Source organism: Ictalurus furcatus, chromosome 26, assembly GCF_023375685.1.
Source record: "Ictalurus furcatus strain D&B chromosome 26, Billie_1.0, whole genome shotgun sequence".
In the NCBI taxonomy this organism is placed as follows: domain Eukaryota; kingdom Metazoa; phylum Chordata; class Actinopteri; order Siluriformes; family Ictaluridae; genus Ictalurus; species Ictalurus furcatus.
The window spans coordinates 13,435,624-13,463,137 of record NC_071280.1 but is presented as its reverse complement, the minus strand read 5'-3'; the positions used below and the strand labels follow the sequence as shown (position 1 = coordinate 13,463,137).

Here is a 27,514-nt window from a genome sequence, read left to right as displayed (position 1 = left end):
CAAACAGGAAGCCAATGTTTTATCGCCTCCCCATGGTGAAAACCTGGAATTATTTTAACACTGCGCACATCTTTTACAAACACGTATGTTAAAACTATATATATATATATATATATATATATATATATATATATATATATATATATATAGCCTAGGTGCATTTATTTACATGGGTACGCTATTAAAATAGTAGCATGATCTAGCTTATATTTTACATAACGTTAAGTCTGTGCGTATTATTATTTATTCTGCGGTCATTTCTGACAGTTGGAAAACCCCTGTAAAGAAGATGAAATTGAAAGTAAACTGTAGGGAAAGACTGGGGAATACCTTTATTTAGACCTGATCTATCTGCGGAAATACACGCCGGATAAAATCGATTTAGTTATAAACACGAGCGCTTTGAATCTGAGGCGCCATTGAATTAATAGCGACACTTCAGCGGTTCATACACAGGCTACATTATGTCCAAACTTTTGGTGGCTGCTCTTGCTGTGTTCTCGGATTTGGTCATGGTCTATGTGCTGGACTTGGTAGGCACACACTTGAGAGGTGAAGTGAGGAGTTTGGATGGTGGAGCTGACTTGGTGAGGCAGTGGACTGAGGCTATGCTGAGATGCTCATTGCTCTGCTCAGTCTTCTACTGGAGTGATGTGAGAGGGCAGCTGATGAAGAGATGGGTCATGGCCCACTGTTTTATCACTCCTGTGTATGAAACAGGTCGCTTAACTCTGTTAGGTATCTGGCCGCTGGAGAAGTTTGCAATGTGGCTGGTCGGCAGTGTGGCTGCTGCTTTGGGATGCCTGTTTTGGGAGACGCTCTTACCAGAGTCTAATGGGGAAAGCAGCAGCAAAGAGAAGAAGCAGAAAGCTCGAGTGCTCTTCATGAGAGTGATCCGCTTATACAGACCTGACTACCTGTTCTTGATCTCAGCATCTGTCTTTCTAGCCCTAGCTGTCCTTTGTAAGTAATATTCCGAATCATTTTCAGTGATGTTTGAATGAAGCGCCCATGCTCAGGTGAGATGTTCTTGTGTTTGCAGGTGAGATGTTTATTCCACTGTACACAGGAAAGTTGATCGATATCCTGCAGACCAAGTACAGCTGGGATGAATTTGTTTCAGCAATAATATTAATGACGTTTTTCTCTTTTGGAAGGTCAGTAAATGACACAGCATTTGATATACTTATGTGACCAACACTATCACTTACACAGTATTCATGTAAACAGTCATATTGCCATGTTCTGTATAACTGTTAATAGGATGAACATTATTTTGTTAATAAACCGTTTTCAATCCATCTTCAGTTCTTTCAGCGCAGGCTGCCGAGGAGGCCTCTTCATGTGTGCTATTGGCAGCTTTATTTGTAGAGTGAAGCATCGACTCTTCAGCTGCTTGCTTAAGCAGGAAATCAGCTTCTTTGAGACTACAAAGACAGGTAGACGTTTATGCATTCCCATCACCACCAGTTTTTAATAACTAAAGGCTCCCTAAAGCTAATATATTGATAAATATTGCCTGCTCATTAATTTGTGCGAATTCCTCTGCTTCTGCTACTCTATTGGAGTATCTAACTTGGCTGACTTTGCGGTATTTTTCTGCAGGTGACATCACATGCAGACTGTCGACAGACACCAATCTCATGGCGCGAGCTGTAGCCCTAAATGTGAACGTCCTTCTGCGAACCCTGATTAAGACCCTGGGGATGCTGTACCTAATGTTTAGCCTCTCGTGGAAGCTCACTGTACTGATGCTGCTGGAGACACCTTTGACTGGCCTTCTACAGAACATCTATGACACACATTACCAGGTACTGATCAAATTATCTAAGATATAACCTTTTTCCATGTGTGGACCCATTTCCTACAAGATTAATCTGTACCATGCTAAGAATCAGACTATTTAGAATATTCTTTGTCTTTAAATGGAGTAAGTGTTTAATGTACACCAATGGCGCACGTCCTCGAATGAATATACACTAAATAAACTAAATAATAGTCTAGACTTTTTTTAAAAAAAAGCTGCCATTGTGGTTTTGAAATCTCAAGCCAGTGAAGCACTGATTCCTGAAAACATCCCATAACACTTGTATGTAGTGTTCTAGAGGGCCAACACAAGAACATGTCCAAAGCAAAGGCGTTTCCATCTCACAGCTCCAGGGTCCCCGATTTGTTCCTGAGCTCTGGTTACTGTCTATGTTGAGTTTAGCTTGTTCTCTGTGTTCTCTGGTTCTCTGGTTTCTTCCTAAAAACATGCAAGTAAGTCAATTGGTGACTCTAAATTGCCCCTAGGTGTGAATGTGTGTGCCCTTGGATGGACTGGTGTATTCCCACCTCGAGTCCACTGTTCTTAATAGGTTTCGGATGCATTGTGACCCTGACCAGGATAAAGCACTTACTGAAGATGAATGAATAAACACCTGCTCCATTGTTTTACCCTGAAACAATACAGCATTTTACAGCAATTCAAATGTTTAAAATTGTTGAAGCATTATAATATTCCTCATTTCTATTTAAATTTTGACCTCCAATAGAGTCTCTCAAAGAAGGTGCAAGACTCCATAGCAAGGGCAAATGATGCTGCGGGAGAGGCTGTGTCAGGCATCAGGACAGTAAAGAGCTTTAACGCAAAGCAGAGTGAGAAGTGTCGCTATGATGAGCGGCTGATGGACACACATAATATAAAGGCTCAGCGGGGCACAGTCAGAGCAGTGTACCTGCTGGTAAGAAGGGTGAGTATGAAATGAGGCATAGCCAATTTTTTTTTTTTAAACTTCTTCTTTCTTTCCTGTTTTCTTCAAAGCTAAATTACCACATTTCAGGGACAGTTTGTAGAGTCCAAAGTGTAATTATTTATGTAAGCGCTTGTGTGTGTTATTCGCAGCTCACAGAGTTGGGAGTGAAGGTGGCTATGTTATACTATGGTCGCCTGTTTGTGACATATGGACAGATGACCACAGGAAATCTGGTCTCATTCATCCTCTACCAGACTAATCTTGCGCAAAACATTAGGGTACGTCTACATTTGAAACAGAAAGGTTTAGAACTGCTGACCTAAAACTTTATAGATAAAGAGCTCTACAAATGTAATCTGCTTGATCCCTTTCAGACTTTGATTTACATATTTGGAGACATGTTGAACTCTGTGGGTGCTGCTGGGAAGGTGTTTGAGTACCTGGACCGCAAGCCTGAAGTGAGCACAGATGGGACCCTGGAGCCAGAGGAATTGAAAGGACACGTCAGCTTCCAGAACATCACATTCTCATATCCAACACGCCCTGACTGCAGTGTGCTGAAGGTGCTTATAACAACTCGACAGCTATATACAGATATAAGTTCACAGCACTTAAAACAAATAAAAGTACATATTAATCAATCACATTGACAAACACCGGATAAATGTTTTGTTCATTTTCAGAAATAGTATTTAACAAATCTGTGTAGGATGAGTGGTAGCTAGAGTGTCTCTAATTATGCAAGAATATGCTGCTTAAAGCTAGCATGTTGCTATTCTCGTTGGGCACAAGGCAATTTTTCTGCATGCTCATTTGCATAAATTAATGTCCTTACAGTATGTAGTTGGAGCAGCACAAAAGCTCCAGCATTCAAAATCTGCAGACTCAATGGGATTTAATGTGTTGCAATTTCTGGGAAAATGTACATTAAATGGACTACCTTAAATAAATAAATGTGTTTGATTCAGGACTTCAGTTTGGAGCTGAAGCCCGGTAAAATGACTGCCCTGGTGGGGATTTCTGGTGGTGGGAAAAGCACTTGTGTCAGTCTGCTGCAGAGGTTTTACCAGCCTCAGCATGGACATGTCCTACTAGATGGACAGCCCCTGCAGAACTACCAGCACAAATACCTGCACAGCAAGGTAATGCCAGACATTTATAATAAGATCCACAGTTTGTGTAGATCACAGAGATTGCATTGGTAATTATTATCTTTTGCAGATTGTTGCAGTGGGCCAGGAGCCTGTTCTCTTCTCAGGTACCATACGGAACAATATTGCTTACGGATTGTCAGACTGTTCAATCAAGAGAATTGAGGAAGCAGCACGCAAAGCCAATGCACATGAATTCATCTGCCAGTTCCCGAAAGGTTACGACACAGGTATGATACACTTGAACAGACTTTGAATAAACTTCGCATTAACAGTGCACCAGACAGCACCAAAATGTTGCTTAAAATAATTTTTAATGTGTTATGTAATATAGGTTGAATATAAATAGAAAGTTGTATTGTCTATGTTTTTACTGGGGGTCACATTTTTATGGCAGGATGTCTTAAAATTGTCACTGAATTGTCATAAGCTTAGAATTGCAAGGTTTTTGAAATGTCATGTTTAATTGTAGTCATGATCACATGAACACAGTTGCTATTTGTCATCTTGCAAAATAATGCATAGGTGTAAATGGAGATTTTAATGTGGTTGAAATAATATTTTGAATAAACGTTTTTCAGATGTAGGAGAACGAGGAAGTCTTCTTGGGAGCAGTCAGAAGCAGCGCATTGCGATTGCCAGAGCTCTAATCAGACAGCCACAGGTTATATTACTGGATGAGATCACAAGCTTTCTGGACCCTAAAAGTGAACAAACGGTACACATGCACACATACTGCATACACACATAAATACAGACTGCATCCAGGATAACAAGATTTAAAACAAGCTTTAACAACAACCTTTAAAATGTTTACTCAGGTCCAACAAGCTCTGGCCAACTGCCCCAAACAGACCTTACTGGTGATTGCACACAGACTGAAGACCATTGAAAAGGCGGACCAGATTGTTGTGATTGATCAGGGGGTGATTGTGGAGCAAGGAGGTCACCAGGAACTTATGGAAAAAGAGGGATATTACTACAAAATGAAAGAAAAACTCTTTACTGAAAATAATCATAATACCAGTTAATGTGAAAGAAAAAGACACGCAAGTCTTTGAACCTTAAAAAATTGACACCTCACACCTCATCACTCTAGAATACAACCATAATAATACTTTGCAATAGATATCATTGACAATCTGCATCTTTTCACGTTTTCTTTGTTAGTTCAACGTTAGACTTTGTTACTTGACCATTTTCAATATTGTATTTCTGTATTATTGTATTATAATTTAATTATTCTGCCAAGCTAGCACTGTAAAAAGAAAATCTGCTGTTGTGTGTAAAAAGTTGCAAATAGTGGAGGAAAATAAAATATTGCTGTTTTTTTTATGTACACATATTGAATACATAAATAAATAGCTAAATAATTACGTATTTATTACTAATGACAGTATTAATATTTCTGTTGTCCTTGTAAAAACACATTATGGTGTTATGGAGTTTTGCCTCTTGATAATTTGGGTCACCTGTCTGCCAGTTATTAAAACTGACTCCACAAATATGAAATTTTCTGTCCCTGGAATAACGCTGGTTGTGTGTGGTATTTCATGTTCATTTTTAGAAACAATACTGCTGATTAAAGATGAAAACAGCAATAAGGCCAACTAATCTAAAGCGGCTTAATCAGCAAAGGTTTACTACTATTGCTTCTGTCTTGTTGTTGCATGGTGACAATAAGAACTAGTCTGGGAAACTAGCCAGCTGTGACATGTGATTTTTCAGAAACACCCAGGCTGGCAAACCTGTTTGAAACTGCATTTGGCAACATTGGTGTTGTGGTCGTCATTTTGTGAGATAACCAAATCGTCTTTGGTAGCAACAAAATGGCTGAGAATCAGAACTGGAACAGGTCGGTGCAGAAAATAAAACTGATGAGGTAACAAACAAAAAAGTATTAAAGTGCACACCTAGTATTAAAGTGCAACAAGTATTAAAATCCATACCTTTAATTTAATAAAATATAACTCACAGTGCTGTGAAATGATCATTGAGTGCCAAGTCTTAGCTCAGGGGAAAGTTCCTGCAGTTTTTCTATCTGAAAAGGTTTGGCTCTTTGTCTTGATCACATGACTCCACCATGCCCTACTGAATACAATCTGGAGAGAGGGAGGAAGAAAGAGCTGGCTACAATGCATAGTAAAATCTGTACTATTTCAAAATGTCACACAACAATGTTCCTTTTATTGTTCATCTTAATGTTCTATGTACTTGGTGTCTGCAAATTATATTTTTTCTTACTTAATGTTCATTTTCTTTGTGCCATTTAGCATCAGTCTTCTTGCTCACAAAAATCATACATCTTGTTTTATTAGTTCTTAGTTTTACAATTAGTTTGTTAATAATAACATTATTACTATTCATTGTTGGTTTCAAACCTTGAAACCTTTCAAGCCACTTTTCTTTAATAAATAAATAAATAAATAAATAAATAAAAGCTCCATTGTATAATAATTCTATGTTCTGACACCACCATAGGAACAATTTTGGGAAACAGAAACTTTAGCCATATTTTCACGGGACAAATTGGTGTCAGTTTTACTGCCAGCAAACTCCAAGCTCCATAACTTCTGCTGCAGACCAGAAACTACTGGGGTAGATATTTCCATACTAAACTTTGCTGATTTGCCAAACACAAACATTTGTGATGAAAGGTGTAGATCACAGAAGCTTGCACACATGCCAACATGCACATGTCCAAATTCTAATAATGTGTTGTTCAGATCTATGTTGTTGTGAAAATGATGACTGAATAAGCAAGGAAATATATAAAGCACTGTTGCGTTTGGGATGAAACTCCAGCAACACTGAACCCAACCCGGAACTAGTACAAAAACAAAATGGTTTAATAAAAACCAGTTTAAGGATCAGGTTTGGCAGACGAGTTTTGGTACTAGGCAGGGAATCTCTATCCATGTGGTTCTCTGCTGCCATCTTGTGGTCGACTCATGTTGTGCGCGTGAACATACTGTAAACTGCACATTCCGATAGGAGTTTGAGTGTGGCCGTGTCTTCAAAACTGAGGGGTGGGAATGGTTGTTACTCATTAGTGATGGAAGGAAAAAGAAATGAAAGAACATTAATTATAGTGTGAATATGAAAGGATGTAGAGTGACAGGCCGATTATTTACTGTAGAGGAGAGAAAAGGAGCAGTGGAACTATAGATTTGACCAAAATCCCCCATAGGAGTTCAACCCTAGTTGATTTCTAGTGACTGTGAAGGCCATAGTATATTATTTATATCATTTTCATATTCATCAAGCCATTCAGTGATCCCTCATGCCCTGTGGATAGGGACATCATCATCCTGGAAGATACCACAACTATGGGCATAGAAATGTTATACGATAAAGCTGATCAGCCAAAAGAACTGTGTATTGATCTGCACTGACCCCTTACACTTTTTTTTATTATTATTTTATTTTTTTTACACAATTTCTAAGGAGAACACCAATTGAGGGAAAATCTTTTGGAAGAATGGTGTTCATCCCTCCAGTGCAGTTCAAGAGACTAAAATGGCACATTGAATTTGTTTGAGTGGTGGTACAATACCTTACCAAGACACTTTATGTGAGGGTTTTGCTTTAATTTGTCACCCTTCTGTGACTGCAGTGTACTTAGAGTAAGTGATTATCGTAGATATAGTAAAAGTTAAGGAAACCACACAACGTTTACAGAGAAGCAGGATATTTCAGACAAATAGTTGTTTTTTTTTTTTTTAAATCAGCTGATAAGATAGATTGATTGAAAGCACATGGCTCTAATTTTAGCTTCAAATGAACTGCTAATCTTAGAGGTTGAGATACTTTTGCTACTCACAGACATGTAATATTGGATCATTTCCCTCAATAAGCAAATGACCAAGTATAATATTTTTCTCTCATTTGTTTACTTGAGTTCTCTTTATCTACCTTTAGGACTTCTGTGAAAATCTGATGATGTTTTGCGTCATATTTATGCGGAAATATAGAAAATTCTAAAAGGTTCACAAACTTTCAAGTACCACTGTAAGTGTTAGGTTATTTGCTTTAATTTACTTTAAGACTATCTGTCCCAATGCTTTTGCTCAGCTAAAAATTAGGTGGTCTGCCTCCAGTTTTGCCATGCCTCTGCCATGTACTAAGTTGTGGAAATATCAGGAGATGAAAGCTGAAATTCTGATCTGTTGTCTCATGATCATCTTTTCATCTCAAGCCCAAATGTCTTCAGGGTATAGCAAGAATAAAAGAATTGGCCTTGCCGTTTCGGAGGGGACTGTCTAGAAGCAAAAATGATGAAGCATCACCATGGCAACAACAGATGAATAGGACAGTCTTTTATAAATATATATATATATATATATATATATATATATATATATATATATATATATATATATATATATATATATATACACACATATATATTTATAACTCCTCTAACCTCTTTCATATCCTTTCAGGAGTTTAATTTCCTCTCCTCTCAGTAACATTCGCCATCTCTTAGCCACTGTTTGACAAAACCCTCAAGGTCTTCAGCTACTGTATGTGCTTGGAATGTATTCTGTCTCACAAATATTGTGGTCCTCAGCTCTCTGTAGTGTGCCTGCAGTGCCAGGGTGTAGTTCATACTCCCTTTAAAACAACAAGCAGAACTCAGTCATGGAACACCTGCTCTGACCTCTCTCTCTCTCTCTCTCTCTCTCTCTCTCTCTCTCTCTCATGCACTTTTACTGTGTTTACATATCCTAAAGTCTCAGGGAATAAAAGAAAAAGAAAAACAAGGGCAGCTGAGTATATTTTTGTTGGGTTCCGTGACGTGACTGCTGTGTAGGAATGCACCAGAAAAGGCACTTAAAAGCCGTGGTAATATTTTAATACAGACCAGAAAAATAAACACGGCTCTGCGTGGCCTGCTCAAACCAGAGACTAATTATGATTTTATGAATGACTGTATTCATGCCTGGCCACGCCCCTTACCGCTTCACAGAGTCACACCCCACCCCTTTGGAATGCACTGGCACGAAGCCCGAACATAATTGGCCGGATATATGGAGGTGGGTGGAGCTTGAGAAGTCCACGCGCGTTTGCCATAAATATAGACTGCGCTATAACGCGCGGATGATCCGAGATTTACCCAGAAAAATTCAAAAGGAATACCGGGACATTTGCGTTTTATTTGTTTTGTTGTGTTTTATTTTAGTTTATTATTTCTTTTGACGTCTGCGTTTAAAATTAAAAAATATGTGCCTTGCATTCTTTGTCTATTTATACACTTAACAGAGCCTCTTGGCGCACCGTTTCATATTTGGATTATTGTCGTCATTGTGTGACTTGAGTTTGCAATAATGAAGAAACTGACCTATGTGGCTCTTTTAACATTTGCATCAGCTTGCATGGTAAGTTTTCATAATTAGCATGTATATAAAAGTTCTATTCATTACCAGGACTAAATTAATAGGACTTGTTTTATTTATTATCTTATATCTTTCTAAGTCGTTTATGTTTAACAAAAGTCACAGTGCTGATTAAGGCTTGTTGTGTTATGCGTGTCTTTCACTTTGTTTTCATTTTGTATGTACAAGGACAGAAGAATCGCAAGCCTGTCTTTCATCCAGTGCAGTCATACACAACTAAGTGCATCAGATTACTATATTTCTTGGTTGATGATAGTTAAAAGTAGTTGGGCTATGTGAAGTTTCCAGTCCAGTCCTCTAGAAGTTTTTGCTAGTCTGCTTGTTTTTTGTTCTCAGTTTCCAAACCACCTCAGCTCTTGGTTACATGAGGTTAGTTGAAAACTGTGGACTATGCAAAATGTGTACTTGTGCTTGTGAGAACTGCACATTAAGTCACAAGAATCTATATCTTTCCTAAAGCCTTGATATTCATTCACATAATTATGGCACTCAATTTTCACCCTATCACCAATTCCCCTGCTGTTACTTCAATCCACAATCCATCGATGATTTGATCCCAACTCGCAGGTTGATGCCAGCTGCCCAGCTGTGTGTAAATGTCCAGCCATGCCCCAGATGTGCCCTGCTGGCGTGAGTCTGGTGTTTGATGGTTGTGGGTGCTGTAAAGTGTGTGCTGCCCAACTCAACCAGGACTGCAATACTCACAAGCCCTGTGACCACCATAAGGGTCTGGAATGTAACTACGGCAACGATGTGATGTTGGGAACAGGAATATGTCGAGGTGAGTCGAAGTAAAAGTGTGAACATTTGTATGTGTGTGTGTATATGTCTGTAGTAACTGTGAAGTGTGATGCTCTGAAGCTTTTTTTAGAGCTCAGATATTTTTATGTGCTTTGGTCAGGCGTCTTTTGTACAGGTTACACTGAGACAAATTACGACTGGTATTATATTTATCTGCATACCCACGGCCCATCACACATACACATGGCAACGAAACTGCGTATCTGTTATCACTGTCATGGTAATCTGGTATTCCTCATTTCCTGATAGTTGAAGAATTAGTTAGAGAATTTCTTTAAAAAAAAGAAAAAAAAAGAAAAGAAGCACAGCAACAGAGCCTAGATGGGCATGGAAGATATTTGGAAGCTGATGATGATCTTTTTTTATCGAGTCCCACCAGAGATGGACGGAAATGGAACTGCATTCTAGACAAGTTGGTGATGCCAGTCTATGCTATGAATAGGCACCTTTTGATCACAGAGCAGATATTATATCTCTCTCTCCACCTCTTCTCACCCTCAAACAGCTTTTCCATGACATTTGACCTTTTACTAACCCCGACCCCTGCTTTTGGCTTGTTTTTTGTCATGCCAGTTGTGGTGTAGTGACTGTGACTAAGACTGCTGCCATGTTTGCTTGTTGTTGGGGGAAGGACAGAGCCACCTGCTGTCATCTGAACCTTGGGAAAAACCATTAAAATTTCAGAATATGGAATTGCTTGCTGTATAGATGGCAGAAATAGCTATACCAACATCATCAGAAACATATGTGCGTCCATGTATGTGTGAGAAAAGTGGGTTTTTAGAGTAAAAAACCCCAAATGTTTATCATCATAAGAACATATTTTTTGTGCCTTGAGGCCTTGCTTTGGTGGCTTGATGGTGTCAAGTCTTAAATAGCTTTTTATCCTCACATGCTTGAAGGAGTTTGGCATCTGGAAGACATGTTAATATCTTAAGTGGAGTGTTGTCTTTGCATAAGCAGAGGAAGTCTCTGTACAGGGAGTTCCCGTTTAAATGCTCAGTTTTCACTCCACAGTGCTAACAGAAAGTTGCCTGGTGATGCAAGCTAGGGGGCATACTGTTATACGAAAATAATCAGTGACAGGTTGGCGTGATGCAGCCTGACAGGAAGTTACTGTTACCACGTCGAAGGTGATTATTTTCCAATAACAACAACAGCATTTTTATGGATCAAACAATGTCATGTGATACTTATTTGTTAGTTACGTTTAATGTTGTGTTGTCTGCAAAATTCATTGGTTCCTGTTATTACTTTTGTAAAACTATATACTGTTGCTCCCTCACCAGCCTCTCTTTATCTCTCTCTTGAAGTTTACAGGACAAAAATGTACAGCTTGTCATGTTACTGAGAAACTGCAAAGCTCTCCTATCTCAAAGTGCTGACACAGGAGACTTCTTCCAAAAATGTTAAATAAATGACTCCTCCAAAAAAATTCCACCATACCAATAATTATACACGTTTAATCTGTTTAATTGTAGTGTCCGACCATACAAGTCCTTGTTTATGCTGTTACAATAGAAATAATAACTTATTAGAACAATTAATATAAATAATATAAAGATTGCAACACCTTCTGATCAATCAGAATTGAACATGCAACAGTGCTGTGATATATACGAGATATATATATATATATATATATATATATATATATATATATGTGTGTGTGTGTGTATGTGTGTGTGTGTGTGTATATATATATATATATATATATATATATATATATATATATATATATATATATATATATATATATACAATGTCCAACAATGATCATGATTCCATGCTATTTTCTGCTTCCTCCCATAACTAAGTCTTCATCCTTCTTAATTTTTCTGTTTAGCCAAACTGGAGGGCCGCAGCTGTGAGTACAACGGTCGAATGTACCAGAATGGCGAGAGTTTCCGTATGGGCTGTAAACACCAGTGTACCTGTATAGATGGAGCAGTGGGTTGTGGTCCTCTCTGTACCACGAACCTGCCCCTGTCATCACCCTCCTGCCCCTACCCTCGACTGGTGCGGGTGCCTGGCCAGTGCTGCTTTAGTGTGGACTGCCATAAAGGGGCAATAGCACCACTGATGCCCCCATGGAAAACAAAGCAGCAGGCTAATGGTCCCCTAGACAAGAGCGAGAACGTGCTGGGGAATGAGTTGTGGGAGAGGAGGAACGGATGGGAAGATGAACAGGGATATAAACACTTACCAAGTAAGTAATTGGTCTGACTGGATTATGTACTGCACATTATATGTGAAATTGGAATGTGTTCATGGAATTGGATCAAAACAGAAATAGGGGTCTTTTCATATTTGGTCCAAATACTAGAGTCTCTACTGAGGATTGATTCTGGGCTCATTTAGAGGAGTACATTAAATAATTTCAGGAATTTTTACACAGAAATAGTTTTTCAAAGCAGGACTGATTACACAATTCTAGAGGGGTGTGGGTTTCGTGCTGGTTCGCCAGTTTCATCCCACCATGCCAGTAGGTGAATTGGCTATGCTAAATTGCCCCTAGGTGTGAATGAGTGTGTGAATGTGTGTGCATGGTGCCCTGCAATGGACTGGAGTCCCATCCAGGATGTATTCCTACCTCACGCTCAGTGTTTCCAGGATAAGCTCCGGATCCTCTGTGACACTGACCAGGATAAAGATAAATGAATGAATGAATGAATGAATGAATATACTTCACTTCTGTTGTCATGCATTTTTTGCAAAAGAGGAGAATATTAATTTAATTAATATTTCTTTACTTGTGCTCTATACTGGTCAGCAGCTTAAGTGAAGCCTTTAAGTTGAAGATGCTAATGTCCAATATGTAGTTCAGTTTATTATGGGCTGTATTAATTTCAATGCTTTCTTCACTCACCGAGAAGTTATTCCTTTTCTACAGAAAGACCACAACATTCCTTTTCCTCCCATTATAAAACTTTATAAAACTTGAACTAGGAAGTAAAGTGACAAGTTGAAATGTTCATGTTATTTGACGCCCAGCCCTGCAACCAGATCACTTTCACACATGCGCTAGACCACCCCGAATTCACTCGAAGCAAACCTCAGACCACTGTTTTCAGGTGGACCAGAGATTGGTTTTGTGGACCACACCCAGGCTAAAAACAGCTTTCATGCTTGACCAAATGTTCCAAACTCCCAAGACTGCTTTTCCTTCTGTAATTGTACTACTGAATAGTATTATATTGTCTAGTAGGATGACCGAAACTGATCAATTACACCTTACACTCTTACACCAATTATATCCAAAATAGCTTACAAAAGTAATCTAATGTTTTGTTCAGTTTGCAAATTCTAAAGATTTAATGTAGAAACAGATGGTTTCTCTTTTACGAAAGGTTTTAAGAGAGAGCTCCTTTAGAACGCTAGAATCATTACACATCCAATGAACCATTAAGGAAGGTTTTTTTTAAATCCATTGACCACCAACTGACCACAGCCATCCATGGACATCCATTACTGGGCTACTTAGCTAGGCTTAAAGATAATATTATTGTTCTTTTTTTTGTCCACCTTAGTACTCTGTCCAAAATATAGATGGCTTATTAACACTAACAAATGTATATTTCCACATCGTTTCAACATTATTGTGCTCCCTGGGAAGATTATTCTTTTTTTCTTTCTAAGTTTAATACTGGTGTGCAGTAGTATATTTGGTGTAGCTAAATACAGTGCTGTGAAAATGTATTTACCCCCATAGTTACTAAGTACCCAAATCTATGAAACTGCATTCATAATGGGGTTCAGCTGGACTAGATGCAAACAGACCTGATTACTGCAAACCCTGTTCAATCAAATCAACACTTAAAGAGAACTTTTTCAACAGCAAGTTGGATAAAAGGTCTTACACAGTAACAAACTATGCCAATATTGAAAGACATTCCAGAAATGATGAGGAAGAAAGTGATTGAAGGGTTATAAAGCTATTTCAAAGGCTCTGGGACAAAGATCCACAGTGAGAGCCATTATCTCCAAATGGAAAAACTCGGCACAGTAGTGAACCTTCCCAGAAGTGGCTGACCCTCCAGAATTCCTCCAAGAACAAAGCAATGACTCATCCAGCAAGTCACAAAAGAGCCAAGGACAACATCAAAGGACCAACTGCCCTCTCTTGCATTAATAAAGGTCACTGTTTATGACTCCACTATCAGAAAGAAACTGGGCAAAAATGGCATCCATGGAAGAAGAACATTAAGGCTCATCTGAATTTTGCCAAAACACACTTCATGATCCTCAGCTGTTTTGGGAGAATGTTGGACTTGTGGATTGACAAATTGAAAGTGGAACTGTTTGGAAGACAGGGGTCCCGTTACATCTGGTGTAACCCAAACACAGAATTCCACAAAAAGAACATCTTACCTACAGTCAAGCATGGTGGTGGAAGTGTGATGGTGTGGGATGCTTTGCTGCTTCAGGGCCTGGGCAACTTGCAATAATTGAGGGAAACATGAATTCTGCTCTGTACCAGAAAATCCTAAAGGAGAATGTGCGGTCTTTAGTCCGTAAATTCTCAAGCCCAACTCAAGCCCAACTCGATTATGCAGCAAGACAATGATTTAAAGCATAGGATTAAATACTAGTCCTAGAAGTAAGTGAAAGACTGATCTCCAGTTATCAGAAACATTTGGTGGCACAACCAGATTTAGGTTTAAGGGGACAATTACTTTTTCCCATGGATGATAGGTGTTAGATAACTTTTTTGCTTCAATAAAATACATTTTAAAAATTGTATTGTGTGTTTACTCAGGTTGCCTTTGTTTTGTTGTATTTCATTTGAAGATCTAAAACTATTTAGTATGAGATATACACAAAAACATAAGAAATCCTTTTATAAATAAATATAAATATTTTGTTTCACAGCACTGTAAGCTTTTTTGTAGCTTGTCTATCATCTATTGATGGCAAATCTTATTAATGTCAAGGTCAATCATGGTCTAATAGCACTAATAGAGCACAAATAGAGTCCCATTGGGGCAGGAATCATGCTGCACCATACGGGGAGAACATGCAAACTACACACACGCAGAGCAAAGGTGGGAATTGAACCCCCAACCATGGAGGTGTGAGATAATCATGCTAACCACTAAGCCACCATGAAATTAAATCTAATGTATTTCTTCAAACAAAGACAAAAATATAAATGCAACCACTGGATCTCATTTGTCAAGCTGGATATAAGCTGATGTATGCATCAATCATTAGTACGAATGTTTACACAAGAAATTTGGTTTTAAGGAAAATCCTGCAAATGTTTAGTTCATTTCAAGTCAAAAAACTTCCACTTCTGATCATTTGTGCTCGCAGCTGTCTGTTTTATGGAGATTTGTGGGCGTTACTACATGCAAATGTCCTGTGTCATGCACTTGCTTGGTAATTTAAGGGTGACTGGCATTCATCCTACACACATCATCATTCATTATTCATGCATACACATGCAAGTGTGAATAAAATCAGCATTTTAGAAACTTTTGTAAATCCGGCAGAAATGTACTAAAAGAGTGATAAATAAGACCCAGTGTGTCTATAATGTGCAGAACCATTTTTACTGTAAAATATACTGCAAATAGCAAATATTGCGAGAGAGAAAGGCAGTTTATGTAGTTAATAAGGTCCGCATATCAGAAATGCCTTGTCTTCTATGGAAAGGCTCAGAAAAAGTAGAGAAATGTCTCTCGCTTTATCAGTGGCTGAATATTTTTGGGGCAGTTTCAGGTTTTTTGTGTGGTTTTTGAAATGTAGTTGGACTGGAAATTTTGCTGAAACCTGGCAACCCTGGTTAATGATATTAGCTCTTCTGTGTGCTCCTCGCATTCTGTCACAATGAACAAAGTTGAACAAATGTACGTCTAAAACCACTCAAAACAAGCTGATAGACTGTATGTTGTATTAATGTATTTTGTTGACGCTCAACTTCTGTAAATTATAGAGTCACTCTAAAAATTCACTAGAGTAGTAACCTATTAAATAAGTCAAGTGTGATAGCCACTTGATTTAATTTTGTTTTAGGCATGCTATTAATGTCTGTATTAATGTCATCCTGTCCCACCTATCTAGTCAGGAGCAGCTGATGTTTTGTTCTTCATCTTTTGAACCAGATCCTAATCCTAGATGCTGCATATGATATTTAAGCAAGACTATTTTACCCCCCTCTACTCTGTCTCAGACCCATGGGCCATTGTTCAGACGCGATGTGTGGTCCAGACGACCGACTGGTCTCCATGTTCGAGTAGTTGTGGAATGGGCGTGTCCTCTCGAGTAACCAACGACAACGCTCAATGCAAGCTGGAGAGAGAGACCCGCCTGTGTAACGTACGACCCTGCAGCCCACTGGCTGCTGTGCCCAAGGTATTTTATTATAGCCTAACAGCCTGAGGCTAATCCCTTACAGAAATATCACATGAAATATATGTGTAAATAATGCACGTGAAATTTACACATGCTTTTTAGACACTGTTATTTTTTTATTTATTTTTTTTTTACATTTTTTAGATATAGGGATCCTTTCATGTGTACTGCATGTATATTTATTTTTCCACACTTTTCACACAGAGGTCATGTGTTTTTATTTTTCACATGATTTTTTTCATACAATTCATTTACTTTCATTTTTCAGATGTGATTTTTATCACATGACTAATTATTTTTCACACGCCATGACATATTGTTTAATCACGTGTTTAGTTCACATGTGCAATTTCAGGGCACAACATGGTGGAATGCACCATCACGTTTTTTACACAATCACATAATACTCATATATAATCATGTGAGAAAATCTTATGATCACGTGAAATGTACACAGATCAGCCATAACATTAAAACCACAGACAGGTTCAGTGAATAAAATTGAATATCTTGTTACAATGACAGCTGTTAAGGAATGGGATGTATTAGGTAGCAAGTGAGCAGTCTCTCGAGGTTCTCGAAGTTGATGTGTTGGAAGCAGGAAAAATGGGCAAGCGTTAGGATCTGAGCGACTTTGACCAAGGGCCAAATTGTGCTGGCTATACGACTGGGTCAGAGCATCTCCAAAACTGTGTTCCCCTTATGCAGTGGTTAGTACCTACCAAAAGGATGGCTGGGTGCGTGTGGTTCGCTTACCTGGAGAAGAGATGGCACCAGGATGCACTATGGGAAGACGACAAGCTGGCGGAGGAAGTGTGATGCTCTGGGTGATGTTCTGCTGGGAAACTTTGGGTCCTGGCATTCAGTTTGTGATGTTGATACGTACCACCTACCAAAACATTGTTGCAGACCAAGTACACCCCTTCATGGCAACGGTATTCCCTAATAGTAGTGGCTTCTTTCAGCAGGATAATGCGCCCTGCCACACTGCAAATTGTTCAGGAACAGTTTGAGGAAAATGATAAAGGAGTTCAAGGTGTTGACTTGACCTCCAAATTCCCCAGATCTCAATCCGATCAAGCATACGTGGGATGTACTGAACAAACAAGTCCAATCCATGGGGGTCCCACCTCACATCTTACGGGACTGAAAGGATCTGCTGTTATCCCAGATACCACAGCACACCTTCATAGGTCTTGTGGAGTCCACGCCTCGACTCTGACCACAGGTCAGAGCTGTTTTGGTGGCACAAGGAGGACTTGCACAATAATAGGAAGGTGGTTTTAATGTTATGGCTGATTGGTGTATAGATCAACCTGTGTGTAGTAAGTTGTTTTAGACCAAACCTTCACTTCTGAACAACCAAATAGGATAAACTGGATTCTGTGAATTTCTCTTTCTCAGTTTACATTTAGCATTTCAACACGATTCCTTCTTTCTCTCTCATCTTTCCTCCCCTACATTTTCCTCTTTTATATCCATTTCCTGTTCCTCTACAGAAAGGGAAGAAGTGCACGCGCATGCAAAAGTCACGAAAACCTGTTCACCTGTCCTACGCAGGCTGCCGTAGCGTCCAAGCTTACAAACCAAACTACTGTGGTGTGTGCACTGACGGGCGGTGCTGTGTGCCACGACGTACCCGTACCGCCTCAGTCCTTTTTCAGTGCCCTGGAGGAGGGAGTTTTGACAAAGCAGTCATGTTCATCTACTCCTGCAAGTGTGGACAAGACTGTGGGCACCTGAACGAAGCAGCCATGCCACCTCAGAAGTGGCTTTATGGAGACACACACAAGTTCATTGACTAATTTTCTGTGAAGACTTTCTATGGCATAATTTGAACGTATCATGACGACAGTGCACAACACATTTGCACTGAAATGAGAACTTTTAAATGTAGTTTATCCCACACAGACCACTGCTGACTCAAGTGAAGCCATATAAATAGATTACAGTCCTGTTTTTTTGGGGGTTTTTTTTGCCTTGCAGGTTTGGTTGAGAGTTCTGCTGGTCAGCAAGTATGAATGGATGCATTGGTTTGTTGCATATATATTTTGTAGTTATACTTATGTAAGTATTCTGTAACACTGACTGCTTCATGTAAATCCTGATGACAAAAAAAAACAACAACAAAACCTGAGCTTGTTAAAAAAAAAAAAAAAAAAAAAAAATTCAAATGAGCCAAGGTGATAATTGTTTGTAGATTAGTGAGAATTAGAAAGTTAGATTTTAGACACTTTGTTGGACAAAGTGACAAAAAGGTCATTAATTAAGGAATAATACGCATCAGGGCATGCTGTTATAAGAAAATAATCAGTGACAGGGTAGTTAGATGCTGCCTGACATGAAAAATAGTTACTGTTACCCCAAAGTTATCACTTAAGTTAAGGATCCTCTCTTTTTTTCCCCCTCTCTTACAGAAAAAAATGCAACTCGTCATGTTACTAAGAAATCAGAACGCGCAACTATTCGACCCTGAAGAACCTCCTTTGGTGGAAACATTAGCCACTATTACAAATCACTGACACTGGAGACTCCTTCCATAAATGTTAAATAAAGGTCTCCTTACATAAATCGTCCCAATGCCAACAATTATGAGTTTATTTTTAAATGTTTATTATTAGTCTTAGATTATGTGGAGCGTCTACCAGCCAAGTGCCTGTGGAAGTTGTTACTGAACAAACGATAACATCAGATTGAGTGCATGTAATATAAACATCACAGCTGGAACTACTGTCAAAGCTGTTATAAGAAATTAATCATCTTCTGACCAACCAGATTGGGGAATTCTGCAGCACTGCGGTAGTATAATGTCCAATTTGATTTTAAAGATTTAACGGTTTTGCTGGGAAACAACGTATTCTGTTTTTGGGTGTTTATATGGCTCTATCAATGTGTAGTTACACAGAAACAAAGTGTATATACACATCAGGAATAATTGATGAAACACAGGAGCACTCATTGCTACTTGCATGCTTCATTAACATATTTTGTCAATTTTGCACTGATGTACATTTACGGCATTTGGCAGACGCCCTTATCCAGAGCGATTTAAATTTGAGTAGTTGAGGGCCCAGCAACGAATGCTCGACGGTGCTGGGATTTGATCTCACGACCTTCTGGTGAAAAGTCCAACATCTTAAGCACTGATGCATCAAGTTTAACATCGGCAGGACTGACGCAAATAATTATAGGACAAAATTACAGGTATTCATTTACTATTAACTATGTATTAGGTATTGTTCATGTTAACAGTTTTCAATCTTCGGCAGCTAAAAGTCTAAATGTTTCTTTTATTGCACTATTACTCACGAACTCTGATTGTAACTGCAGTAAATAAACCAGTACTAGAAGTGGCTCCAAGGTTGCAGCACAAGAGAATAAAGAGTGATTTTTGCCTTTCATTTTCTTCACATCCCTAGTTACTGACTCTAATAAGGGCAATCGCTCCATATGCACTGCTTATTTATAATTGACATCTGCAGTTACCTCTGTTGGGAGAACTCTGCTACAAACTAAAGCAGGGATTAACAGCACGGAAAGAGCTCAAATGTAACCCAAGATGCAACATGGACAAAAGACAAAAAGGCACTGTATTAAAAAAAAAAAAAAAAAGGGGGTTTAATTCTCAAACCAATGAACATGTGAAATTATAAAAGTACCCACCCAAGACTGCAATAAAATAAACACATTTTAAGACACACATTAGAACAGAATCCATGGGAAGTTGAAAAGGTGGTCTGTCAACAGATATCAAAATAAAATACGGAGGCATCTTCTCTTCCACCATCCAAAGATGCCAAATGCACCACGATCGTTATTGGATTACAGGACACAATTCATCTGGACTGTTCAACTGCAAAAGATAGAGAACGGGAGCAGACAAAGTTACCATAAAGCAAACAGCATACTCGTCCCAACGCTGGCTAGAATACACATTTCCACTTAACGGCATACTGCATGGATTTGAAGCATGTCCAAAACACTCGCGCTGAATTTTTCACCACTTTTGTAAAAACAAATTGTCATGGACGCATTTTGTTTTGAAAGTCATGCCAAGTATTTTTTTTATAGCTAAACGCTAATTTTAAAAATAAATAAATAAATAAATAAATAAATAAATAAATAAAAAACTAGGCAAGTGGCCTTGTTGTTCCATGAAGTTTACATTTGACAGCATAATTGAGTTCAGTTAAATTAGCTCCACCTCCAAAAGTTCATAGGCTACAGACAAGTGTCTACTGGAGCAGAATCTAAAGTGGTTCCTGGAACTAAAACCAGGCCTCTAGAAATAATGCTCCTATATAATCACCAAATCATGCTATTTATCTATTAGCTATCAGCATTTTCTGTTGAAGCATTCCAAAGTCTTATTATATATATATATATATATATATATATATATATATATATATATATATATATATATATATATATATATATATATATATATATATATATAGTTGAAGAGGACATTATTGGGTTCTTACTGTATGAAGAGATGTCTATTTCCTCTGGTAGTTCGGCCACATTCACTTCAAAACGGTCCTGGACATCGTTGAGGATCTTGGCGTCTGTTTCGTCGGACACAAAGGTGACCGCCAAACCTTTGGTCCCAAATCGACCGGCACGAGCCACCTGGAGGAAGAGAATTAGCAAACTTAGTGCATTATGTAGTACATCTACTTGAACAGACAATCAATCATTCTCCCTTTCGTTTTCCCAAAGGATTTAACAGAATCTGGAAAACCAGGATGTAATGATTCACACAGACGCTTGATTAATGTCCGTGGTGAAAGGTTTCCAACAATCGAAATCCCCTGCTGAACTGGCAGTTGCACTAATCCTACTGCAGCATTGATAAAGATTTGCAGATACTCACCCTGTGTAGGTAAGTGTCCGAGTCTTCGGGCATGTCGTAGTTGAAGACAATGTTGACACGTTCAATATCCATCCCCCTGCCGAACAGGTTAGTCGCCACCAGGATCCTCCTCTGGAAATCTTTGAATTGCTGATACCGTGACAATCTGTGTGGTAAAAGCAGCAAATATGCTTAGCTCAACTTTAAAACAAAGTTTTAAAACAAAACACTGGATACAGTGTAAAAAGAAACACAAGCTACAATTCCATAAAGGCTACTAAGAACAAGAAGTCTCACCTCTCCTCCTGAACCATGCCTCTGTGAATGGCGATGGCGGGGAAGTTCTGCTCCACCAGCAGCTGAGAGAGAGCGACGCAGCGTGCTACTGACTTCACAAAGATCACAACCTGCACACAAACACTCAGCATTTCAAACTGAATTTTCAGACAGCTGCCAGGTAACGCTTTGCTGGTTTCAGGTTTGGTTTTGACGAAGACTGAATGCCTATAACGTACAAAACACTAGAAGCGTAGAACTATATTAAAAAATATAGTTCTGAACTAGTGTTCAGAACTATATTTGACATATTTTTCAATTATTTTCTAATTGACTTTCTTTACTATAGAACATGAACAGCTTCCAACATATGCTTTATATATATATATATATATATATAAAGAAAAAAAAAGTACATGAAGAATATATACTATATAAATGAAATATGATCACATTAACCAAGATCAAAGGAAAACAAACCTGGTTGAACTCGAGGACATCGAGCAGGTCAAAGAGTTTGCGATTTTTTTCGCTGTCCTTCAGCTTGCAGTAATACTGCTGCAGGCCGTGCAGAGTCAGCTTTGTCTCATCATCTACAAACACCTCCATAGGCTACAGACACACACAGAGCTGCATGTCGTTAAACAAGCAAACAACCCCGAAAGAGCTGTACACATACACACACACACAGACATCTCACTCCTCAATACTGAGCCTGCACGACAGGCTACAGAAAAGAAAATGACGCTACGAAATAACATTTCTTTAACAGCGCTACGGCCAAGGCTTTCCACCTTTGCAAGATATTTCTTACAGTTCCTGCAGGAGTTCATGTGTTAAGTACGACAGTCTGGTTATTGTGAATAACTCAGCCCAATCTGTCTTTCATGACTGCACGATAATATATTCTAAATATTTAAGTAATGAACAGGGCCAGGGCTGTCTTGGATCCACACATCAGTAAGAAAACTATTCGAGTGGATGTACCCATACCAGCCTAATACTGCATGGATATACAGAGCTTCCTAGAGAAGAATCAGTGACTAGCATTTCCAATAACCATCAAATTAGAAATAAAAACCTGACATAAACTGCAACAAACAGTGTAATGAGTGAAAGCTATGATAAAGAACGGAACCAATGCTGCATACACAATATGGGGAAAAAATAGCACATCAATTATAAGATTGTACAGAGGTGCAAACATTTCCAATGAGAACATAAAGTCCAAGCAGACACGGGGGGGACAAAAAACTTTTCAATGCAATGGCAAAGTTAATTTAGACAAACCATGTGGGGGGGGGGCAAGAGACCGCTATCTTTGAGTGCTTATATGCATGTTGCCATACTCTGTGTGCAAAAGGCTTATAATGCAATAACAAATCAGTTCACGACTGCGATTCAGTATCAAATAGCATATTAAACACTGACAAAACCCTAACGTTGCTGAATCCTAATCATAACTGACATACGATCCATAACTACTTATGAAAAGTGTCTGGTGACTCACGTCTTGCATGAACTTGCGACAGACAGGCCGGATCTCTTTGCTGAGTGTAGCACTGAACATCATGCACTGCTTCTCATGGGGGGTCAGCCTGAAGATATCCTGCACGTCCCGTCGCATATCTGAGATGAACAAAGCTGGATTTTTAGAAAATCGCCAGCATTTAAGAATGCATACAACCACGATCAAAACTTCCTTCTGGTGACTCACCGAGCTGCTCGAGCATCTTATCGCACTCATCCAGGACAAAGTGCTTGACGTTTTTGAGGCTGAGGGTCTTGTTGCGGACGAGGGCGAGGATTCGGCCTGGTGTACCCACCACGATGTGAGGGCAGCTCTTCTTCAGCACCTCTTCATCCTTCTTGATTGGCAGGCCTCCGAAGAACACCGAGCACTTCACGTTGGACATGTACTTGGAGAAGCGCTCGTACTCTTTGCTGATCTGGAAGGCCAGCTCACGAGTGTGGCACATGACCAGCACCAAGACCTGACGGCAAACAGAGGATGGATGGAGTGAGAGAACTGAGGCATTTATAGAGATTTACTGGCTCAAGATTAAGCAACCTAAGAAAAAGAACTCTTCCAAGGATTCTTTTTTATAATAATTGGGAATTTTCCACACAACATAAAAAAAAAAAGTAACAATTATTTCCACCAAATTCCTGAAGAATTGACAATTTTACACATAAAAATTAACATGAACTAAAAGATGAAACAGTGCTAACGGAGGAGTCTGAAAGATGTTTGCTTGTGATTTAACACCATGCCAGCTACCATGGCTATTTAGGAGTGCACGTCCACTCATTATCAGACAGTGTTTGATAACTAAAATAACAACACTCACCTGTCCATCCACAGGCTCAATCTGCTGTAGTGTGGCAAGCACAAACACCGCCGTCTTCCCCATACCGGACTTGGCCTGGCAGAGGATGTCCATGCCCAGAATGGCTTGTGGAATGCATTCGTGTTGAACTGCAGGAAGCAGAGGATGCATTTTAAAAGCTGAACCTTGTCTGTGTCACATGCATACAGTAAATCAAGTGTCGATCAAAATGGATGTACAAAAAGACCGTAGCTCCTGACCTTCAGATGGATGCTCAAAGCCGCAGTCAACGATAGCACGGAGCAGTTCGGGTTTGAGCAAGAAGTCTCGGAAGCCGGAGCTGTGGATGGAGACGTAGGAACCTTTCACCTCCTTCTTGCCTGGTGCAACTGCGCTCTCGGGGGCTCCCTGTGGCTCCTCATCCTCCTCGTAGTCCAGCAGCTCGTTGTCAACATCGTTTTCAGTCATGGTTGCTTTGGGACACAGACATAAATGTTAGTCATTGGCACTTTTTTTTCATGAACATACAAAAAAACAAAAACATCAGCTCACAAGCACCATATCACTTCAACCAGGCTTTGGATTTATTAAGACTGGATTCAGTTAGCCCACAAACTACATACCTTTATTATTATTTATTTACATATTTATTATCCACATTTATCATCATCTTTGCTAAATAAATAAGTATTCTGCGTTAGAGCAACATTTATATATTAAAAAAATTATAATAAAAAAAAGTCACTCAAACACAGTTTGGCGGGTTAAACAGCTCTCCTGGGCAATGCTCAAATCTCAAATCACTACTTACTTCCTATATACGTACACTACATAGGGTAGGAAATAATGGCCTCTACACCCTATGAAGTGCGCCAGATGCTCAACATGCAGCCATTTGGGATTTAGTAATGAATGGGAAGACCCGGCTCGCCATTCAAAGTTTATCAGGTTGGCTCAGTTTAAACTGTATCTTTATTTTACAAAGTTCGTAGCTTGTAAACAATCCAAGTATGAAGAAATAACACCTTTACGCCTTATTTAATCATTTCACTCAAATGCGCAACAAAAACAGAATCCCAACAACCACACTGTTGCTAAGCACAAAGCTAGCTAACGCGCTAACTACAAAAATGCGTGCGTTTCTTCCAGACCTACATTAATTACTGAGCGGACTGTAGGTGCTTTCTAATATATAAGCATCATTCGCGATTCTGCATAATTATACCACTCAAGATAACTCTCTAATCATTGATAAACAACTACTAAAAGAATTTACCGTTCACGATTTGCAAACTGGAACAGCTTTCTCTCCGGCGACTCTCGTGGGTAGGCCTCAAACCTTATACCATTTCCCGGAAGTTCAAGGCAACAATGTCCTCTAATTCTATTGGGCAAAATTAAAGTCAATCATCGGGACAAAGCAAAGCCTGGCTATGATTGATCGATTCAAATGCCAGTCGTAAAAGGGGCGGTACTTCGCTGAATCCTCCTACTTTGGCCGACAAATTTATGTCCACACGAGGGCGGTAGAGATAAACTGATCAGTTTATACTAATATACAATATATTTATATAATACATTATAAATAGTATTATATGATATAATATATAATTGTATATATCATATATGTAAAAATAATAATTATAATGATTACGACACTTCCTTTTAGATATTTAAATCTTCTCCCTGTTAAATCTTTCTACCTGTTATATATATATATATATATATATATATATATATATATATATATATATGTGTGTGTGTGTATATATATATATATATATATATATATATATATATATGCGCATTCTTAATTAATTAAGAATTAAGAATTAAGAATGAATTAAGAATTAAGAATGTGCATATATATATATATATATATATATATATATATATATATATATATATATATATATATATATATATATATATATATATATATAACTATATAACTCTCTTGTAGCTGAATGGACACAAATCACCACAGTCCCCACAGCCACACTTCAAAATCTAGTGGAAAATCTTCCGGGTAGAGTGGAGGTTATTATGACAGTAAAGGAGCACTAAATGAGATAACACATGTGGGTGTGATGGTCGGGCGTCCACAAACCATTATCCATATCTTGTGTGTGTGTGTGTGTCTGTGATAGCTCAATGATTAAGATGGTGGACGTCTGACTGGAAGGCTGTGAGTTCAAATCCCAGCAGCACCAAGTTGCCACTGCTAGGCCCTTGAGCAAGGCCCTTAACCCTCAACTGCTCAAAATGTACAAATGAGATGAATGTAAGCCCCTTTGGATATGGGCATCTGACAAATGCTGTAAATATATATGAGTATTTTGCACAATTTTTGTCTACCATTATGGAGTGCATTCACTATCTATTTTATGCAAACAGTTATTGGTTGTAGCCCATCTGTTGCTATGCATATTTTATCAGTGAAAAGGGACCACCACTGACCAGATACTATTCGGGTGTTTTACCATTCTCATTACAGCACTGACATTATGAGAAGCTATATACAATGTTTTTTTGTGTGTGTGTGTTTTATTTATTTATTTATTTATTATTATTTTTTAAAGCCTAGCAAACAGCTCCACACACACTGTCAGTGTCACTGCGTTGAGAGTGTTTCATTATACGAATAATATCTTGTCAGTAGTGGTGCCATGGTGGTCCTTGTCCACTAACTGAAGGAGCAGAGAAGAACTCACAGGTTGAATGAGTTACAGTAAATAACTGTCCTGTGTAGCTGTAGCCTACCTGAAATACCTAATAGCCAATGAGTGTTGGTACAATGTTGGTGTACCTAATAAAGTGGCCACTGAGTATACATTAACATACTTGACTCATCCCCCGCCCGCCCCATGGTAAAACAGCCAAAATTGAACCGCCACACTCTGTGCGGTAACACCTGCCCTCTTAAAACTACTTTAAACAACTGAAATAAGGACATGGAGGGTTAACCATCAATTTGCGCTAACATCTCATTGGTGCTCTCCTATTGGTTTAGACACATGTCAATCATATTGAGTTTTTATTTACGTCGTGAGGCGCGTGCATACTAATTTATCTAGGTTTCTCCCATTAAACAAGGAATGTACATGTTGTGAACGATGACACTTATACAAAACAAAATTATGTTATGATGATTAGTTATGTGCTATAATTGATTTAGGAGCTTTGAAGTATAGTTTTTGTTCAGTGAAGAGGGGTTTAAAGGGGCGGGATTTGGGCGGCGCTGTCTCCCGTAGGCGTCTCCTTGAAAAGCGCTATCCTGGAGGAAGGCTCGCTGCTTGACAGCTCGCGTTGTCTGTCCTCGATTTAACCATAAACGAGAAACATGGATGTAACACGCCGTTTCCTGCTTTAAAAACCCGTCCCGTTTCACGCCAGAGAGGCCTTTTCGGTTTCCGCTGGTTTTGTAGTCCGTCGTCATCGCAATGGCACGCGCCCGCCTGAGCCGCTCCAATAATGGCACTTGAATCCAGGTGGGCATCACTCATTCATTTCTTACATTTCTAACGCTGTCATCACGTGTTTGGAAAGTGTTTTGTACGCAAATGCTTAAAAACACTCGCGGGGTTTTAGTGATGCATAGATAGAG

General features: G+C 38.9%; 4 protein-coding genes across 9 annotated transcripts in view; 3 read left to right on the top strand and 1 right to left on the bottom strand.

The window, feature by feature from the left end:
- Positions 1–189: 189 nt before the first annotated feature.
- Positions 190–5,677, top strand: LOC128602001 (antigen peptide transporter 2). The gene is made up of 11 exons (XM_053615495.1): positions 190–963; positions 1,043–1,157; positions 1,309–1,439; positions 1,606–1,811; positions 2,535–2,732; positions 2,885–3,013; positions 3,110–3,298; positions 3,704–3,877; positions 3,957–4,116; positions 4,468–4,604; positions 4,708–5,677. The coding sequence occupies exons 1-11, from the start codon at positions 465–467 to the stop codon at positions 4,915–4,917; spliced, it is 2,148 nt and encodes a 715-aa protein (XP_053471470.1). The 5' UTR covers positions 190–464; the 3' UTR covers positions 4,918–5,677.
- Positions 5,678–6,384: 707 nt separating this feature from the next.
- On the top strand, positions 6,385–18,532 carry LOC128602003 (CCN family member 1-like). Of its 3 annotated transcripts, none has more exons than XM_053615498.1 (5): positions 6,385–6,484; positions 9,853–10,066; positions 11,933–12,295; positions 16,262–16,443; positions 17,943–18,532. In XM_053615498.1, exons 2-5 carry the CDS (start codon positions 9,892–9,894, stop codon positions 18,246–18,248), a joined length of 1,026 nt encoding a protein of 341 aa, XP_053471473.1. In that variant the 5' UTR covers positions 6,385–6,484; positions 9,853–9,891; the 3' UTR covers positions 18,249–18,532. The 3 variants fall into 3 exon arrangements, with proteins under 3 accessions (XP_053471473.1, XP_053471472.1, XP_053471474.1); XM_053615497.1 differs by lacking the exon at positions 6,385–6,484 and adding an exon at positions 8,759–9,267 and having other exon boundaries at positions 17,943–18,530; XM_053615499.1 differs by lacking the exon at positions 6,385–6,484 and adding an exon at positions 9,444–9,654 and having other exon boundaries at positions 17,943–18,529.
- An 8-nt stretch (positions 18,533–18,540) lies between these two features.
- Positions 18,541–25,306, bottom strand: ddx39aa (DEAD (Asp-Glu-Ala-Asp) box polypeptide 39Aa). Its single transcript, XM_053615496.1, has 10 exons — positions 25,184–25,306; positions 24,168–24,380; positions 23,929–24,056; positions 23,295–23,571; positions 23,088–23,206; positions 22,058–22,189; positions 21,599–21,708; positions 21,323–21,467; positions 20,931–21,078; positions 18,541–20,296 (listed from the first exon to the last, which is right to left on the bottom strand). The coding sequence occupies exons 2-10, from the start codon at positions 24,373–24,375 to the stop codon at positions 20,280–20,282; spliced, it is 1,284 nt and encodes a 427-aa protein (XP_053471471.1). The 5' UTR covers positions 24,376–24,380; positions 25,184–25,306; the 3' UTR covers positions 18,541–20,279.
- Positions 25,307–27,309: 2,003 nt separating this feature from the next.
- evi5l (ecotropic viral integration site 5 like) overlaps positions 27,310–27,514 on the top strand; it is a 45,982-nt gene continuing 45,777 nt past the window's right edge. For all 4 annotated transcript variants that reach the window (XM_053615300.1, XM_053615299.1, XM_053615298.1 and 1 more), the window contains exon 1: positions 27,310–27,398. The gene's annotated coding sequence lies outside the window, so the exon portion shown is untranslated. The remainder of the gene's footprint in view (positions 27,399–27,514) is intronic.

What these genes read in the sequence shown, in the direction of transcription:
- LOC128602001 (XM_053615495.1), top strand. Translation starts at nt 465, where the DNA reads ATGTCCAAACTTTTGGTGGCTGCTCTTGCTGTGTTCTCGGATTTGGTC. An exon ending in CTTTGAGACTACAAAGACAG is followed by an intron (nt 1,440 to 1,605) that starts GTAGACGTTTAT and finishes ATTTTTCTGCAG; the next exon opens with GTGACATCACATGCAGACTG. An exon ending in TGTACCTGCTGGTAAGAAGG is followed by an intron (nt 2,733 to 2,884) that starts GTGAGTATGAAA and finishes TGTTATTCGCAG; the next exon opens with CTCACAGAGTTGGGAGTGAA.
- LOC128602003 (XM_053615497.1), top strand. Translation starts at nt 9,217, where the DNA reads ATGAAGAAACTGACCTATGTGGCTCTTTTAACATTTGCATCAGCTTGC. An exon ending in CATTTGCATCAGCTTGCATG is followed by an intron (nt 9,268 to 9,852) that starts GTAAGTTTTCAT and finishes CCCAACTCGCAG; the next exon opens with GTTGATGCCAGCTGCCCAGC. An exon ending in CACTGGCTGCTGTGCCCAAG is followed by an intron (nt 16,444 to 17,942) that starts GTATTTTATTAT and finishes GTTCCTCTACAG; the next exon opens with AAAGGGAAGAAGTGCACGCG.
- ddx39aa (XM_053615496.1), bottom strand. Translation starts at nt 24,375, where the DNA reads ATGACTGAAAACGATGTTGACAACGAGCTGCTGGACTACGAGGAGGAT. An exon ending in TTGAGCCTGTGGATGGACAG is followed by an intron (nt 23,572 to 23,928) that starts GTGAGTGTTGTT and finishes GTTTGCCGTCAG; the next exon opens with GTCTTGGTGCTGGTCATGTG. An exon ending in ATGTCCTCGAGTTCAACCAG is followed by an intron (nt 21,709 to 22,057) that starts GTTTGTTTTCCT and finishes GTTTGTGTGCAG; the next exon opens with GTTGTGATCTTTGTGAAGTC.